At 48.8% G+C, this 18412-nt stretch overlaps 1 protein-coding gene across 1 annotated transcript in view; it reads right to left on the bottom strand.

Annotated features, from left to right (window-relative positions):
- Positions 1-1753: 1753 nt before the first annotated feature.
- Positions 1754-18412, bottom strand: part of snupn (snurportin 1) — a 32729-nt gene continuing 16070 nt past the window's right edge. The window contains exons 4-9 of the mRNA XM_078200152.1: positions 16002-16106; positions 14448-14544; positions 12615-12712; positions 10359-10439; positions 6498-6578; positions 1754-3494 (exon numbers count right to left, since the gene is read on the bottom strand). Coding sequence (XP_078056278.1) covers positions 3168-3494; positions 6498-6578; positions 10359-10439; positions 12615-12712; positions 14448-14544; positions 16002-16106 — 789 coding nt within the window. The 3' untranslated portion in view covers positions 1754-3167. The remainder of the gene's footprint in view (positions 3495-6497; positions 6579-10358; positions 10440-12614; positions 12713-14447; positions 14545-16001; positions 16107-18412) is intronic.

The raw sequence follows: 18412 nt of genomic DNA, 5'->3' as shown, positions 1-18412 counted from the left end.
ACTTGCTGTAAAGCCAAAGAGGAGAAATTTGCAGGGCCATGGGACTAATCGGACAGCTCTTTGTAACGGGCTATCACAAACAGGATGGGCTGAATGGCCATCTTCTTTGCTGTATGATGTCATGAACCAATGTCCAATGGAGAGGAGACACTTCCCCACCATCGAGAGGCAAATCACTCTTCAGACACACCCAAATGCAAAGTCTTTAATAATAAAGATAAGTTTATTTATTAGTGTCACAAGTAAGGCTTACATTAACACTGCAATGAAGTTACTGTGAAAATCCCCTGGTCGCCACACTCCGGCGCCTGTTCGGGTACACTGAGGGAGAATTTAGCGTGGACAATGCATCTAACCAGCACATCTTTCAGACTGTAGAAAATCAGAGAAAACCCACGCAGACACAGGGACAACGTGCAGACTTCACATAGACAGTGACCCAAGGCCGGAATCGAACCCGGGTCCCTGGCGCTGTGAGGCAGCAGTGCTAACCACTGTGCCACAAATGGGCTGAATGGGATGATACAGGGGGATTTGGTGATTCTATTAAAGGAGATAAATAAATGCATGTCATTGTTAGGCAATGGAATCGGTAAAACAACGTGATCTGTCATTTCTCCCCCTACTTATTTGTGTTTAATAATCTAATATAGCAGGAGTGATAAAAATATCTTGAAGTGTGTGGATAATCTCACAAGACTCAACTCTGTTCTGACCAGGTCCAGCAAACTGAAACAAAAACAATACAACATATTTCTACAGAACTCCGGCTCAAGGAAGTTCCGAAGCCAAACAGAAAGCACGTGGCCCCAGATACTAACCGGATGGATTCATCATCTGCTTTCAGTTAATGATGAGCTTAAAAGGTGAAAAAGAAAGAAACTGGTGCCAATCGGAACGAGAAACGAAAACTATACTTTGTAGAGGGAGGTAAATCCCACTCCCCAAGAGCTGCCAGTCTGCCACACTCTGGCGCCTGTTCGGGTACACTGAGTGCCAGCAGGAGGCATGGCTGTTCCCAGCAATGTCCAGGATCAGCCAGGCATCCAGGCCACTGATGAGTGAGGGTGGGATGGGCCGGGGGTGGGGGGGGGGGGGGGGGGGGGGGTGTAGGGGAGAAGGCTGGCCAGTTGCTAGAACTGTGGCCATGGCTCTCACCGGTCCTCCCCCCCCTGCTTGAGGCTGGATCTCCCCATCAGGCACTGAGTGTCTTTGAAAGAGGAATCCCGTGCGCCCACCCCGGGGGGTGGGGGGGGGGGGGGGGGGGGAATCTGCACGCAATCCAAAGATTGCTTTTCAGGCTTCCAGTGCGACGGCTCACCCTCCTGCTGTTGGGTCAAATGGGAGCAGTGGCAGGGCTGAGGCACCTCAACTGGGCATCGATTGCCCAATGAGGGATTTCAGGTGGCATCAGGAAAGGTCAAATGTGCCTCAGGGGAAGGTGTTAAACTCCACTCAGTGAGTGAGTGTGAGAGCGCGCGACGGTGTGAGAGCGCGCGAGGGTGCGCGTGTTTGAGTGTGTGAGGGTGAGTGAGGTGAGTGTATTTGGCGGACTGGGTCAAGTCAAGTGTGTGTGCTTTGGATTTAGATCTCCCGGTCTTTCTCCACAATGTTTGCTGCACTATCATTGCTTACGGGAAGACTGTTCCAAAAGTCAGTTCAAGCTGTTGTGCAGGGTGTCACTTGCACAGACCCTCGGAGACCCTCTTCTCATTTCCTCCCCCCCCTGGTTAGAAGGCAAGGACGACAGATTAGATTCACAACCTTGTTTTGCAGCTGGGATTCCATTAGGGGGAGAAGTGAGGTGCCCAGACACTGCGACTCGTGCGGTATTACAAGGAGAAGTTTTTGATTTATTAAAAAGCAGGTCACCACGACTTGTTGACAGCACAATTCATCATCCTCAGCACAGGGGCCGAACAGCAAACTGATAAATCAACCTTCAGAAACAACAGCTTGGCACAAAATAACAGGCACAAAATAACAATACCAGGATTCCCAACCAAAGTATCACATTTCTACAGGAGATGTTTCAAAGATTGTTGTTCAAGGAGAGACATCAGACCTCATAAATTCGGCAATCCATTTCTCGTTTTGAAAATGAGGGTTGCTCGGAAAGCGAAATGATGTCTGGTCTCAATCCTTCCGATGACCCTGAGAATAGCTCAGAGCATCCAGGGTGAATTGTAAACATTGCCAGGAGCAATTGCAGCCAGGTCTAATGTCGCTCGCCAGCTATTTACAGTCCCAACACGTTTCCAATTATCTGGCAGGCAACCTGAGCTTTTGTCAGTATGAGCAGGTTCCGGGGAGGGGCGGGGGGAGGAGCAAATCTTCAAACGGGTTTGCAAAGTGGGGGGGCAACCTTTCAAGATGTGCATGGTTCACCTAATACGACGGGTATGAGTGAACCTTGGCCCATCGAGTCTGCACCGACCACAATCCCACCCAGGCCCTATCCCCATAGCCCCACATATTTACCCCGCTAATCCCCCTGACACTAAGAGGCAATTTAGCACGGCCGATCCACCTAACCTGCACATCTTTGGACTGCAGGAGGAAACAGGAGCACCCGGAGGAAACCCACGCAGACACGGGGAGAACGTGCAAACTCTACACAGACAGGTGACCCAAGCCGGGAATCGAAACCCAGGTCCCTGGCGCTCTGAGGCAGCAGTGCTAACCACTGAGCCATCGTGCCGCCCCTCTGCCACTGTCTCCAGCCCCTCTGCCAGATTTACTCGTGCCCCTACGGACCGGATTGATAAAAACAAATGCTGCCCACCAATCCCCAACCTGCAGTGTAAAAACTAACTCAGAATTCAGGCCCCTCGATAGATTCCAGCAAATGCTAAAAACATACTTGGCTCTCCTCAAGGGCCCTGACGTCTGTCCTCCCCTGTACACCGTGACTGTAGGGGTGTTGAGGACTATCATTCGCACTCCCCTCTTTACAAGAGTCACTGTCCAGCCTCACACGGGATGGTTCAAAAGCAGCAGAAGTTGCTGCTAAAGATGGGGAACAAGAACAGGCAAAATCTCGCCCCCCCCCCCCCCAAACGATTCCTCTCAACAATTCCCGCTCAAAAATAAATAATGGGGTGCCTCTGGGATGGTTTTGGGCAGGGAAACTGCCACCCCGGTGACTGTCCACCCAGCCTGGGTGCTTAGCTTTTGATTTTGCCCGTGATTTCCATTTTTGCGGCTGAGGTTTCAGCCTTTTTGGGAGTGGAGAGGTGTTCCAGTTCGTACCGCCCCGACTCACAGGCCTCCTTCTTGCCTGGGCTGCCGCTGTCCGCCCCTGCCTTGCTCCTCTTCAGCTCGATGATCTGCTGCATCTGCGAGTTGGCGTACTCGGGCTTGACGGACAAGGGGCAGGTGGGGACGGCCAGGCCCAGGATGTCGGCCACCATGTACGGCTTCAGCCAGCCAACCAGCGGGGTGCTCCCTGGGGTGTAGTGCGTCTGCTTGTGGTAGAACAGCAACCCATCCACCTGCAACGCACAATTCAGGTCACACACCCATACCAGAGAGGAAGAGGATCCGACTTGAAGTGGGACCTCAACTGTTCAAAGGCATTCATCCTGACACACCAGCTTCACACTTAAATTAACAAATATCTGGAAAGAGGGAGCGGGGCTGAAAGGAGGAGAACATAGGAACGTGGAATTAGGAGCAGAAGTCAGCAAATTCAGCCCTTCGAGCCTGCTCTGCCATTCAATCAGACCATAGCTGATCTCTCCCTGGTCTCAAATCCACCTCCCCACCTCTTCCCCTTATCAGAAATATATCCATCTCCTTCTTGAAACCATTCAATGATTCAGACTCCACCGCGCTATGGGACAGTGAGTTCCACAAATTCACCACCCTCTGCGAGAAGTAGTTCCCCCTCATTTCAGTTTTAAATCTACCGCCTCTCAATCTATACCTGTGACCTCTTGTTCCAGATTACCCCACAAGAGGAAACATTTGGTCTACGTCGGGGTAAAAAAGGGAGCAGGAGAGAGAGAAGGAAATGCTTCAGATTAATTCATGGGATGCGGGTGTTGCTGGCTGGACCCTGTAATTGCTTGGCCATTTCAGAGGGCATTGAAGAGTCAATTACATTGCTGTGGGCCTGGAGTCATATGTAGGCCAGACTGGGTAAGGACAGCAGATTTCCTTCCCTAAAGGACATTCGTACGGGAGATGTTGGCCTACTGGTATTATCGCTGGACTATTAATCCAGAAACTCAGCTAATGTTCTGGGGACCCGGGTTCGAATCCCGCCACGGCAGATGGTGGAATTTGAATTCAATTAAAAATATCTGGAATTAAGAATCTACTGATGACCATGAAACCATTGTCGATTGTCGGAAAAACCCATCTGGTTCACTCATGTCTGGCCTACATGTGACTCCAGAGCCACAGCAATGTGGTTGACTCTCAACTGCCCTCCAAGGGCAACTGGGGATGGGCAATAAATGCTGGCCCAGCCAGCGACACCCATGTCCCAAGAATGAATGAAAAAAAGAACCAGATGGTTTTTTCCGACAAATCGACAATGGTTTCATGGTCACCATGAGACTTCCAATTTCAGATTGCTTTTTCAATTGAGTTCAAATCTGCTGTGGTGGGATTTGAACCCAGATCCCCAGAGCATTAACCTGGATGGCTGGATTACTAATCCAGTGAAAGTACCACTGCGCCACCAGCCCCTGGCGGTGAGAAACTTCACAAACTTCAAACGTCCCAAAGCCAAATATATCCTTTTGAAATCCAGTTGTTGTTATAATGTCATTCAGGAACAGCAAGCTCTCAAAAACAGCAGTGAGATTGTGACCAGAGCATCTGTTTCACTGCTATTGGGTAATGACAAAATATTGGTCAGGATATTGTAGATATCTCCTCTTTTTTCAGACATTGCCATTCCGTCTACCTGAGGGGAGGGATGGGGGTCTCAGTTTAACATCTAATCCCAGCGACAGCAGCTCTCCAACAGTGCAGCACACTCAGGACTCTGACGGAGTGTCACCCTATAGTTTGTGCTCAGGTCTTTGAGGTGGGACTTGAACCCCCACATTTCTGACTCAAGAGACCGGCCACTCGCCATCCTGACTTGGAAATACATGATGTGGAGATGCCGGCGTTGGACTGGGGTGAACACAGTAAGAGTTTTAACAACACCAGGTTAAAGTCCAAGGTTAAAGTCATGGTATTTGCTACCAAATAAACATGTTGGACTTTAACCTGGTGTTGTTAAAACTCTTACTTGGAAATACATCGCAGCCCCTTCAGTGTCACTGGGTCAAAATCCTGGAACTCCCTCCCTAACAGCATTGTGGGTGTACCTACACCTCATGGACTGCAGCGGTTCAGGAAGGCAGCTCACCACTCTCTTGTTGTTTTAAGAATCCCTACAGTGCAGAAGGAGACCATTCGGCCCATTGAGTCTGCCTCCCGTCCCTATATCACCCGTGCATTTACTATGGTTAATTCCCCTAACCTACATATCTTGGGGATACTAAGGGTAATTCAGCATGGCCAATCCACCTAAACTGCACATCTTTCGGACTGTGGGAGGAAACCCACGCAGAGACGGGGAGAACGTGCAAACTCCACACAGACAGTGACCCGAGGCCGGGAATTGAACCCGGGTCCCTGGCGCTGTGAGGCAGCAGTGCTAACCACTGTGTCACCCCTTCTCAAGGGCAATTAGGGATGGGCAATAAATACCAGATTAACCAGCGACACACTGAAAGAATATTTTTAAAAGACACTAAACAGGAGTGAAAAGCTCTTGTATTCTGAAGTTGGAGGATATCGTACACAACAGTGCCCTTGTGATGGGAGGGGCACCAGGGTTACTATACGTTTCATTTTTAACTTTGACATTTCTCCCCCCCCCCCCCCCCCCCGCGAAATATTAACTGGATTCATTCGGGGGTCAGAGGCTGTGATTCTCCAGAGAATGTTATTCTGGCTAAGCTTTCAACAAAATAAGTGGGTTAGTGTCACACAGTGGTCACAATGTCGAGAAAAATACAGGATGAAAATAGGTATAAATATAGGACTGGGGGTGAGGGGAGTGAAGGGACAAGTAGATACACGGTACACAGCAACATCACGCAAACCAGCCTCCCATCCATTGACTCTGGCTACACTTCCCGCTGCCTCGGCAAAGCAGCCAGCATAATCAAGGACCCCAGGCACCCCGGACATTCTCTCTTCCACCTTCTTTCTTCGGGAAAAAGATACCAAAGTCTGAGGTCACGTACCAACCGACTCAAGAACAGCTTCTTCCCTGCTGCCATCAGACTTTTGAATGGACCTACCTTGCATTAAGTTGGTCTTTCTCTACCCCCTAGCTATGACTGTAACACTACATTCTGCACTCTCTCCTTTCCTTCTCTATGAACAGTATGCTTTGTCTGTATAGCATGCAAGAAACAATACTTTTCACTGTATACTAATACATGTGACAATAATAAATCAAATCAAACTTCCTTCAAACTTACCTCAAATGGGTAATTTGCAGCCAGCGTCTGACAAATGGTATCTGGGTTACACAGTGAATTTGGCAGGCCGACGAACTTAAACTGCGGAGAGAGGAAAGATTCATTTTTGCATCTTTCAACGGTGATGACAACCCAAGTCTTGCGAGCCAAAATAACATTTCAAAAATGATGGGACAGAGCTTGGCTCTTTTGTGATATGCAGAATACAGGGCACTGAAACAGGCCATTCAGCCCAACCAGTCCATGCCAGCATTCATGTCCCACTCAAGCCTCCTGTCTACTCTCCTCATCTAACTCTACTAGCGTAACACATTACAGGAAGGACGTGAACGCACTGGAGGGGGTGCAGAGGAGATTCACCAGGATGTTGCCTAGAATGGAACACTTACGTTACGAAGAGAGGTTGGATAGGCTTGCATTGTTTTCGTTGGAGCAGAGGGGCGACCTGATTGAGGTGTACAAGGTTGTGAGGGGCATGGACAGAGTGGATAAGGAGCAGCTGTTCCCCTTAGTTGAAGGGCCAGTCACAAGTGGACACAAGTTACAAGTGAGGGATGGAAGGTTTAGGGGGAATTTGAGGAAAAATGTTTTTTTACCCAGAGGGTGGTGATGGTCTGGAATGCACTGTTTGGGAGGGTGGTGGGGGCAGGATGCCACCACAAGTATCCGGATGGGCACTTGGCATGTCATAACATTCAAGGCTATGGGCCAAGTGCTGGCAAGTGGTGGGCAAGGTCAGGGCCTTTCATGCGCTGGTGCAGACTTGATAGGCCAAAGGGCCTCTTCTGCACTGTAATATTCTGTAACCCTTTAATCGTATCTCCCTCGCGTGCTAATCTAGCCTCCCTTAAACGCATCTATACCATTCACCTCAACCACTTGAAAGAGGAGGTATTGTTGCTCATCCTGCCACCCTGGACTCAACATTAAGTTCAATTTAATTTCAGACCATAATCTCTCATTTTGTTTCCTTTGTGTCTTTTCTTTCTTGCTTTTGTGCTGTTATGGCAGCTGTTCCAATAGTACCCGGGTGGTGGATATTAATTGGGAGGGGGGCCTTTCCTGGGCTCACATACAAGGGGCAGCTAGGAGAGTCAGTCGGAGATCACGGTGTGCAAGGTGCGTCTCCCATAACTAAACGCTCGCAATGTTTAGAAAGTCTTGCTTCTGCTGTGCTATCCTTCAGAGCCTGGCCATCTTGTTACAGTAAGGCTCAGGATGGGGTTAAAATTCTGCCCAGTTTGTTTTTCCTTCAAGTCCAAATTGTGTCACTGTTTGCACGTCTCCTTGTTTGCTTTCCCACTGTTGCTCAACCAGCCCTGTAGCTGTGTGGATGGGGCAGAGCAAAGTCTCGCCTACTTTGCTGTCACAGGTCACTTGTTCAAACAGCAGGTCCGTTTACATTCGGGGTGGGACAGTGGGTTTCTGACCACGTCGATGTAATTCACCCGAATTATAAACACACAAAGCAAATATGCACCTCGCAGAGTCCTTGCCAAACATCCTACTGCCCGAGTGAAAAGCAGACAATCACTCGGATAGAACTGAAATAAAAACAGAAGTATGTTACAGCTCGAACTCCTTCCAGTTCTGGCGGAGTGCCGTTGACCTGAAACATTAACTGTGATTCTCTCTCCACTGGTTGAGCTCCTGCTATTTATTTCCCGTTTCCAGCATCCACAGCCATTTTGCTGCAGTACCTGGATAAGGCACGCACCCGGGTTCGATTCCCGGCTTGGGTCACTGTCTGTGTGGAGTTTGCACGTTCTCCCCATGTCTGCGTGGGTTTTCCTCCGGGTGCTCCGGTTTTCTCCCCGCAGTCCAAAGATGTGCGGGTTAGGTGCATTGGCCGTGCTAAATTGCCCCTTAGTGTCAGGGGGCTGGCCAAGGTCAATGAATGGGGTTATGGGGATAGGGCCTGGGTGGGATTGTGGTCAGTGCAGACTCGATGGGCCGAATGGCCTCCTTCTGCACTGTAGGATTCTATGGAATCTATGTAGCACAACAACGTGCTACATAGATTCCAGCCACAAAACCATCAAAAAATATACATTTACAACATTTTAAAGACCACGATTAGATCAAATCAACTTCTCCAAACTGTGTGTGTGTGTCCAGATTTGGTCTCCTTATCTGAGGAAGGATGTTCTTGCTATAGAGGGAGTACAGAGAAGGTTTGCCAGACGGATTCCTGGGATGGCAGGACTGACGTATGAGGAGAGATTGAGTCGGTTGGGATTATATTCACTGGGGTTTAGAAGAGTGAGGGTGCATCTCATAGATACCTTTAAATTCTAACAGGATGAGACAGGGTAGATACAGGAAGGATGCAGGGGTGACTCAGTGGATAGCACTGCTGCCTCACAGCACTGGGGACACGGGTTCGATTCCCGGCTTGGGTCACTGTGTGTGGAGTTTGCACGTTCTCCCCATGGCTGCGTGGGTTTCCTCCAGGTGCTCCAGTTTTCTCCAGCAGTCCAAAGATGTGTGGGTTAGGTGGATTGGCCGTGCTAAATTGCCCCTCAGTGTCAGGGGACTAGCTAGGGTCAATGAATGGGGTTATGGGGATAGGGCCTGGGTGGGATTGTGGTCAGTGCAGACTCGATAGGCCGAATGGCCTCCTTCTGCACTGTAGGATTCTATAATTCTATGTTTCCGATGGTGGATGTGTCCAGAACCAGGGGTCACAGTTTAATGATATGGGGTGAACCTTTTAGGACCAAGATGAGGAGAACTTTCTTCGTCCAGAGGGTGGTCAGCCTGTGGAATTGGCAACCAACAGAAAATAGCTGAGGCCAAAACAAGGGGTGGCACGGTGGCAGAGTGATTAGCACTGCTGCCTCACAGCGCCAGGGACCCGGGTTCGATTCCCGGCTTGGGTCACTGTCTGTGCGGAGTCTGCATGTTCTCCCCGTGAGTTTCCTCCGGGTGCTCCGGTTTCCTCCCACAGTCTGAAAGACGTGCTGGTTAGGGTGCATTGGCCATGCTAAATTCTCCCTCAGTGATGCCCAAACAGGCGCTGGAGTGTAGTGACTGGGGGATTTTCACAGTAACTATATTACTTGTGACACTAATAAATAAACTTTAAGAGGCAATTAGATGGAGCTCTTGGGGCGAAGGGAACCAAGTTTGGGGGGGGGGGGGGGAGATCAGGTTATTGAGTTGGATGATCAGCCATGATCATAATGAATAGTGGAGTAGGCCTGAAGAGCCTGCTCCACTGTCCTATGTTTCTATTCCTTTTTGAATCTGATGGATCTGCACTGTGCCTCCGTTAACAGAGACTGAACTGTGTACTCCAGTTGAGGTCTGAGCCAGTTGAGCATAACCTTTTCCTCTCTATCACAGCGGCTTTGAGATAAAACCTATTTACCCATTTAATTTGCAATTTTTCTATAGCCTAGTCAATCAAAAGCAAAAAGAAAAAGTTATTCTCTGCTCATCAATTCAAGGAGGTCAGTGCGCGGGAATGGCAATAATTTCAACAAGAGACACTCGGGATGCAGTGTGCCTGGGGACTCGAGCTCCCTCCACTCCGTCCCCGTAAAGTATCTCGGCTCCAAATAAACGAAGCAAATCTTCGCCTCATTTTTTTTGCCCTTTGGGAGGCGACAAGTTAAGATTACGGGCAGTCTAAAGTGGTGGAGTCTTCCCAATGGTGGAGTCTGTCAAACCTTCTTTCGAAGACGAAGCATGGATCTCCGAGACCCGATCGAGCCCCAGCGCCACTGGGGAAAGGACTCTGCTGTACCCGGAAGTAGCTCACTTCAGCCTGTCCCCGATCTCCGCACCAGAGTGAACAAACTGACTGCTCAGACTGCTGTTTGCAAACCTTGCCACAAAGAAAGTGGGAGCACTCACTGGATTGCGGGACGCTATCTCTGCCAGCTTCTCGCCTTCCTCCTGCAGCTTCGACTGGAGCCAGAAGAATCGGAACTCCGTCTGTTTTTTTTTCAAAAATAGAAATTTTAAAAAATTATTTACTCAATGATCACTTACATTGGCACAGTGGTTAGCACTGCTGCCTCACAGCGCCAGGGACCAGGGTTCGATTCCCGCTTGGGTCACTGTCTGGGCGGAGTTTGCACATTCTCCCCGTGTCTGCGTGGGTTTCCTCCGGGTGCTCCGGTTTCCTCCCACAGTCCGAAAGACGTGGGTGAATTGGCCATGCTAAATTCTCCCTCAGTGTACCCAAACAGGTGGCGACTAGGGGGATTTTCACAGCAACTTCATTGCAGTGATAATGTAAGTTTACTTGTGACACTAATAATAAAACTAAATAAACTCGCTCAATAATCTGCATTAATGTAGCACCTGATCATATCCCAAAGCACTTCAATACTAACTATATTTCGAAGTGAATTCCTTGGTTTTGTAAACAAGGTGGCACCCATTTGATACGAGTCAAGGTTCCCAAACAGCAAAGTAATAATTGACCAGATTACCATTGTGGTTTTGGGGGATAGATGTCAGCCAGTACATGACTAGAATTCTCCGCTCCCTCTGCATGCCTGCCAAGGGATTTGTTTGTATTGTTTGAGCAAGGCAGATGGAATCCCGGTTTAATGGTCCCTCCAACTCCCTCAGTCCTACCCAGTGAGTCTGCATTAGGTGCTCAGGTGTATCTTGGAGCTTGGAGCCGTGAAGTTGGTACTCAGACATGAGACTCACTCTCTACTGAGCCAAACTGACATTTAATGTCAAAATGCACGCTCGTTTGAAAATGAACCCGATTTTGTTATTATTTGTGACCTATTCAGGAAGGCGATGATCTAGTGGAATTATCACTGGACTACTAATCCAGAAACTCAGCTGATGTTCTGGGGAGCCGGGTTCGAATCCCGCCACAGCAGATGGTGGAATTAGAATTCAATAAAAAATATCTGGAATTAAAAATCTACTGATGACCGTGAAACCATTGCCGATTGTCGGAAAAACCCATCTGATTCACTAATGTCCTTTAGGGAAGGAAATCTGCCATCCTTACCCGGTCTGACCTACATGTGACTCCAGAACCACAGCAATGTGGTTGACTCTCAACTGCCCTCCAAGGGCAACTAGGGATGGGCAATAAATGCTGGGCCCAGCCGGCGACGCCCATATCCCACAAATTAATTTTTTAAAAACTTGCATTCCATACGGACCTTGTGAAATAGATGAAACATCTTAAAGACGTCTCCTATGTTATACAAATTATGGACCATAATAAACTGAGAGCGCGCGAGAGAGAGCGTGAGAAAGAGAGAGAGAGAGAGAGAGAAAGTGTGCGTGAGAGAGAGAGAGCACAAGAGAGAGAGAGCGAGAGAGAGGGTAAGAGAGAGCGTGAGAGAGAGAGAGCACAAGAGAGAGAGAGAGCGCATGAGAGAGAGAGAGCGCATGAGAGAGAGAGAGCGCATGAGAGAGAGAGAGCGCATGAGAGAGAGAGAGCGCATGAGAGAGAGCGCATGAGAGAGAGAGAGCGCATGAGAGAGAGCGCATGAGAGAGAGAGAGCGCATGAGAGAGAGAGAGCGCATGAGAGAGAGAGCGCATGAGAGAGAGAGCGCATGAGAGAGAGAGAGCGCATGAGAGAGAGAGAGCGCATGAGAGAGAGAGAGCGCAAGAGAGAGAGAGAGCGCAAGAGAGAGCAAGTGAGAGAGAGCGCATGAGAGAGAGAGCACAAGAGAGAGAGAGAGAGCGAGTGAGAGAGAGAGCGAGTGAGAGAGAGAGCGAGTGAGAGAGAGAGCGCATGAGAGGGAGCGCATGAGAGAGAGAGAGCGCATGAGAGAGAGAGAGCGCAAGAGAGAGCAAGTGAGAGAGAGCGCATGAGAGAGAGAGAGCGCATGAGAGAGAGAGCACAAGAGAGAGAGAGCGAGTGAGAGAGAGAGCGCAAGAGAGAGAGCAAGTGAGAGAGAGCGCATGAGAGAGAGCGCATGAGAGAGAAAGAGAGCATAAGAGAGAGAGAGCGAGTGAGAGAGAGAGAGCGCATGAGAGAGAGAGCACAAGAGAGTGAGAGAGAGCGAGCGAGAGAGAGCGTGAGAGAGAGAGCGTGAGAGAGAGAGCGTGAGAGAGAGAGAGCGTGAGAGAGAGAGAGAGAGCGTGAGAGAGAGGGGCTTTAATTTAATTGTCTTCATACAGACCTGGCAATCATAGACTGGGTGACCCCTCCAACACATCACATCTAAGACAAAGAAGGTTCTGTTGACTTCGCTGTAAATACAGTCCAATATGGTGTAATCTGGAGAACGGACATCCAAGAGTCAGCAATAATTTAGATAATAGATTCCAGAAAGACATTCTCCCCAAAGTTCAATTATAAGTCTCTTAAATCAATGACATCACATCCAGGGGGTTCAGGCTAATGAAAGCCAACCATCAAGACCTCTGTGAGTTCCTGTTTCTCAATTAAAAAATGCAACATTTGATGAAAGAGTTCCTGGTATTCGACTGGCAACTGGAAGGGAGCACTTACTGGAGTCTGATAGTGCAAAGCAATCAAATGTTAACGGATCTGACTGATGAAAAGACAGACAACTTTTGTCACCACCTTTGGTTGTTGTAAGTTCTTTTGAACTGCAGTTACTGTCGTTGTAATCCACACTGTCATGTACCGGAGGGTAGAACTGGAGCCAGTCTTTTATAACCATTTATTTACGGAGATACGCATCACAGACATGCAACTCCTTACCCAACCCCCATAGTTTCAATCTGTTCCTCTTCATAGCAGTACAAGTGAATCCCTAGTTAATGCACACCACCTGCATATCATTAAATAAGAGTTACGACAATTAACAACTGTTGTAACATGGGAAACATGAGGAACCAATTGAAGCACGGCAAGCTCCCAGAAACAACAGTGAGATACTGATCAGACTCTCAGTTTCTTTTTAGTGATGTTGGTTAGGGTTAAATAATGACTCGGAGAACAAAAACATAGAGTGGTCACAGAAGGAGGCTATTCAGCCCGTCGAGCCCATGCTGGCTCTGTTCAAGAGCGGACTGATTGGACGCACCCCTCTGTCCTTTCTTTCTACCCCTGCAATTGTTTCCCCTTCAGCTGCAGATCCAACCTGCTTTCGAAAGCCGTGGCTGAATCGGTCTCCACCGAGCCCTCAGACAGTGCATTCCCGATTGTGGCCATTCGCTGTGTAAAAAGCTTTCTCCTTGCGTTGCCTTTGGTGCATCTTCAAGTGGGTGTCCTCTGATCTTGATCTTTCTGCCAATGGGAACACTTTCTCTCTTTATCGTTTCCCCCACCGTTGATTTTGAATGTCTCGATCAAATCTCCTCCCAACCTTTCTTTCCCCGAGACAGCCAGTTTCTCTAAAATCTGCATTCTATTTCCCTGGAAGCTTCCTCACAAATCTTATCTGCACCTTTCCTATACATTCCAGATCCTTCCTAACTGGAGGTGTCCAAGGAGTGGTTACGCAGACACAACGGGCCGAACGGCCTCCTCCTGCCTCGTAACAATTCTGTCGGAAAAACTAATTTGAAGTGCATTGGGAAAGGGTGGGACGGAGGGCCCCAAGTGTGTACAGCTGTTTCAGAGAACCAGGAGAGGCATGAGGGATGGAATGGGCCCCCCTCTACACTGAAGAACTCTTTCGCTCTGTATCCATGTAATGGCTCCTCAGGAAGCCCGACTGGAAAGGAACACAGTTTATTACAGAATGCAAAGTAAAACCACACTACTGTGGTGTGTACACACACGTGAGTTCCTGCCTGGGAGTACCATTCAGCAGGCCCAGTCCTGGGCCTGCCTTATAAAAAGCTCAGGTAATGAACTCCAACTGGGCAGGCCACTGCCTGTTACCAGGGGAGCTCGTACTCAATGAGCCCCATGGTGAGATCAATGATTCCCTCCTGGGGGGGGGGGGTTATCACAGCTTGGTTTTGACCTTCTTGGGCGCATCTTTCAGCTTATGTTGACCACACTAATTTTAAGGTATATATTATTTAAGTGTGCTTACCCTTGCCTGTGGCAGAGTTGTGCCGATTGCCACCAGGGAGGAGCGAGGGAAACCTGTTCACACAGAAGCCGCTTCGCGTGTACGCTGCTGTGCTCCCCTGACCAAAGGAGATCCAAAAGAAACCATTAACAGGTCAACCCATCTTCAAGCTCTTGGTCTCACTTACACCCTCTCACTCTTTTGCGTTCTGCCTTCGATTTACGACCCCCTCCCTCCGACCCCTGGTTACCATTCAACCACCTGCACCGGGGGCTGTTACCAGTGCTGATCCAATACGACCCAGTCAGCCTTGTCTTAACACTGCAATAGCAGCATTGGAGTAACTCAACCTGGGTTCCAACTTCCAGTTCAAAGGACCATATCCGGTTCAGAGGACGGAAGTATCCCAGAACCTGCTCTTTTTCTCCCCATTTTTGTTTTAGGGAGTGTTCTTAGCTCCCCTCAAGTTTCCTATTTTCACCCCAAAGGGTCTTTTCACACCATTTAGACCCAGAGGATAAGGTGACAAGCAACTGCTATCTAATTTCTATTAAAGCAGCTCTGACAAAGGATGGAGATATATCAATGCGGCTGAACAACTGCACAGTTTTAATACGTTACATTTCAAGTTTTAAATTAACTTCTCCCCAAAGACATGTTCTTGTACGTATCAAAATTTAACTAGTTTTTATGTTCCACTCTTGTGCTAACTTTGAACTCAATAAGCCCTTTGTGTATCTCAGTAGTTCCTACATTTCTATATTAATAACAGTTCCCCCTTTCCAAAATTCTTTAATGGCGTCATTCCCCCCTCAGCATCTCATCTGAAAGACAGCACTCCAACAGAGTAGCAGCACTCTCTCTGTCTACTGCACGGGCAATGGTAAGCCTTTGGAATAGGACTCTAAACTGCAATCTTCTGCCTCAAAAGAATAAAAGATTGCTATCAACAACCATGGCTGACATTTTAATAAACCTAACTTAAAAAGTTAAATTAAGATTTAAGTTTTTAAATTTATTTATTAGTGTCACAAGTAGGCTTACATTAACACCACAATGAAGTTACTGTGAAAATTGCCCAGTCGTCACACTCCTGTTCGGGTACACTGAGGGAGAATTTAACATGGCCAATGCACCTAACCAGCACGTCTTTCGGACTGCAGGAGGAAACCGGAGCACCCGGAGGAAACCCACGCAGACACGGGGAGAATGTGCAAACTCCGCACAGCCAGTCACCCAGGCCAGGAATCGAACCCGGGTCCCTGGCGCTGTGGGGCAGCAGTGCTAACCACTGTGCCACCGTGCTGCCCTGACAGCCATGCTGAGGTTTCCCCTTTCTCCAAAGACTCTCAAGCTCTCTCCAATCTTGTGTAGTCAGCACCAGTGAAGCTGTTCAAATGTTGGAGCTTCGAGTGAATCCCAGCTGGCCAGTTTCACGCTAGTGTATTAATGCGATCATAAATATTACACAGGGTTTCGCAGCACTGCTGATAAGGGTGGCTTGCTGTGCGAGAGCAGCAATGTGGCCTGGCCAGTCCCTCAGGGTAGGGAGGACTTTGGGTGATTGGTACTTACTCTGGAAGCTACAATGAGGGTCCGCTTGCCAACAGGACAGACCACCAGCAGCCACTCTTCAACCAGGTCGGCAGGTACATCCACGAGCCATTCCGAGAGCATCAACTGCAAGAGAGAGGCAGACAGGCACAGCCAGTTACAGGCAGCTTCTTCCTAAGGTGCGGGAGGGTTTATTAAATTCCATATGTTACACCATGTTGTCTAAATGTCCCACAAAATATGTTTTAACGCACCATTTGAATGTGTAAACCAACATTCAGTCATTTGGCGACACAGTACCTGAATACAGCTGGAAAAAGATACTTTATCTGTTGAAACTTCTCATCTTGTACTCATCAGGAAACTTCGCAAGAAAGGGAAACAACTCATTTTTACAGCACGAGGAGGCGTGTTGATTGTGTGGCAAATGGACTCCTGATTGGTAGAGACATTGTCATGGTTCAGGCAATGGGCAAAGCCTTGACCAAAGTCATAGAATCCCGACAGTGCAGGAGGAGGCCATTTGGGCGGCACAGTGGTTAGCACTGCTGCCTCACAGCGCCAGGGTCCCGGGTTCGATTCCCAGTTTGGGTCATTAGACCATAAAACCATAAGACATAGGAGCAGAAATAAGCCACTCGGCCCATCGAGTCTGCTTTGAATTGTCTGTGCAGAGTTTGCAAGTTCTCCCCGTGTCTGTGTGGATTTCCTCCGGGTGCTCCAGTTTCCTCCCAGTCCAAAGATGTGCGGGTTAGGTTGATTGGCCATGCCAATTAGTGTCAGGGGGACTAGCCATGGTAAATGCATGGGGTTGTGGGGATGGGACCTGGGTGGGATTGCGGTCAGTGCAGACTCGATGGGCCGAATGGCCTCCTTCTGCATTGCAGGGATTCCATGATTCAGCCCATCAAGTCTGCACCGACAACATTCCAACCCAGGCCCGATCCTTGTAACCCCACGTAATCCCCCTGACACTAAGGGGCAATCCCACCCAGACCTGTTCCCCGTATCCCCAGGTATTTACCCCGCTAATCCCCCTAACCTACACATCTTGGGACACTAAGGGGCAATTGAGCATGGCCAATCCACCTAACCTGCACATCTTTGGTCTGCGGGAGGAAACCGGGGCATCCGGAGGAAACCCACGCAGACATGGGGAGAATGTGCAAACTCCACACAGACGGTGACCCGAGGCCAGGATTGAACCTGGGTCCCTGACACTGTGAGGCAGCAGTGCCACTGTGCCGCCTGGTTTAAATTTCAAACGATGCTAGGTAGTTAACTGTCAGTCACCATCAACTGGTGTATTCTCCAGGGGGGGGGCAATACCGCTACCAATCAGAATCCACTTGCCAACCAATCAGCACTCCCTTCACATGGTATAAATTGTTGTTTCTCCGACATCGGTATTCTTGCGGATTGTCCGGATGAGCGCAAGATAAAAAAGCTTCGACAAACAGTCCCCTTTTCGGGCAAAAGCCGTATTGTCTACAGGCAGGAGAAGGTGCAAAGGGAATTAATTTGACCTGACTCGATGGGGAACAAAAGCTTCCGGCTGAGCAATTCAATGGACTGAGAAACCTTGCACAAGAATCAATGCTTAAGGAATGGGCAGAGAGGAAGAGTCCAAGAGTTCTGATGAAAGATCAGCTACCTGAAATGTTAACTCTGCTTCTCTCTCCACAGATGCTGCCAGGCCGACTGAGTGTTTGCAAAATTTTCTGTTTATAGTCAAGGGTCCATGAGGAGAAAGCCAATTCTGCGATGCGCATTCTACATCTGTAATCCCCCCTGGAAACCGTCAACAGTATGCAGGTGTGGGCAGTACCTGGACTTCAGTTAAGCACATATAAAGAGACTCTTATGGACACTGTGGGGTTGAATTAGGAGGGGTGAACATAGAACATAGAACAGTACAGCACAGAACAGGCCCTTCGGCCCACGATGTTGCGCCGAGCTTTATCTGAAACCAAGATCAAGCTATCCCACTCCCTATCATCCTGGTGTGCTCCATGTGCCTATCCAATAACTGCTTAAATGTTCCTAAAGTGTCTGACTCCACTATCACTGCAGGCAGTCCATTCCACACCCCAAGCACTCTCTGCGTACAAGGGTGTGCTTGTAACGGTTAACTCCGTAAATAAATGCAAGGCCGAGTGGAAACTGGCTCTCGTACTATCCTTCACCAACTGGTAGTCTGGAAGTAGAGTTGCCGCAAAATTATCATGTAGAGATCTTAAATGACTTACTCACAACACATGGTGGGGAGGGAGGCAGCAGTAGTGACGAGGTGTGCGCAGGGACAGAACACGGCACGATGCTGAGAATTTCTCAAGCCACTCGTGTGTGCCATTCAGCAAACCTGTTTCAGACAACAACACAGCAGCTTGAAGGAAGAGTGCTCCTTCCGTGCTCATCTCTGATGTGGGCGG

Source organism: Mustelus asterias, chromosome 29 (assembly GCF_964213995.1).
Source record: "Mustelus asterias chromosome 29, sMusAst1.hap1.1, whole genome shotgun sequence".
In the NCBI taxonomy this organism is placed as follows: Eukaryota; Metazoa; Chordata; class Chondrichthyes; order Carcharhiniformes; family Triakidae; genus Mustelus; species Mustelus asterias.
This window is presented reverse-complemented; position numbering and strand designations above follow the sequence as displayed.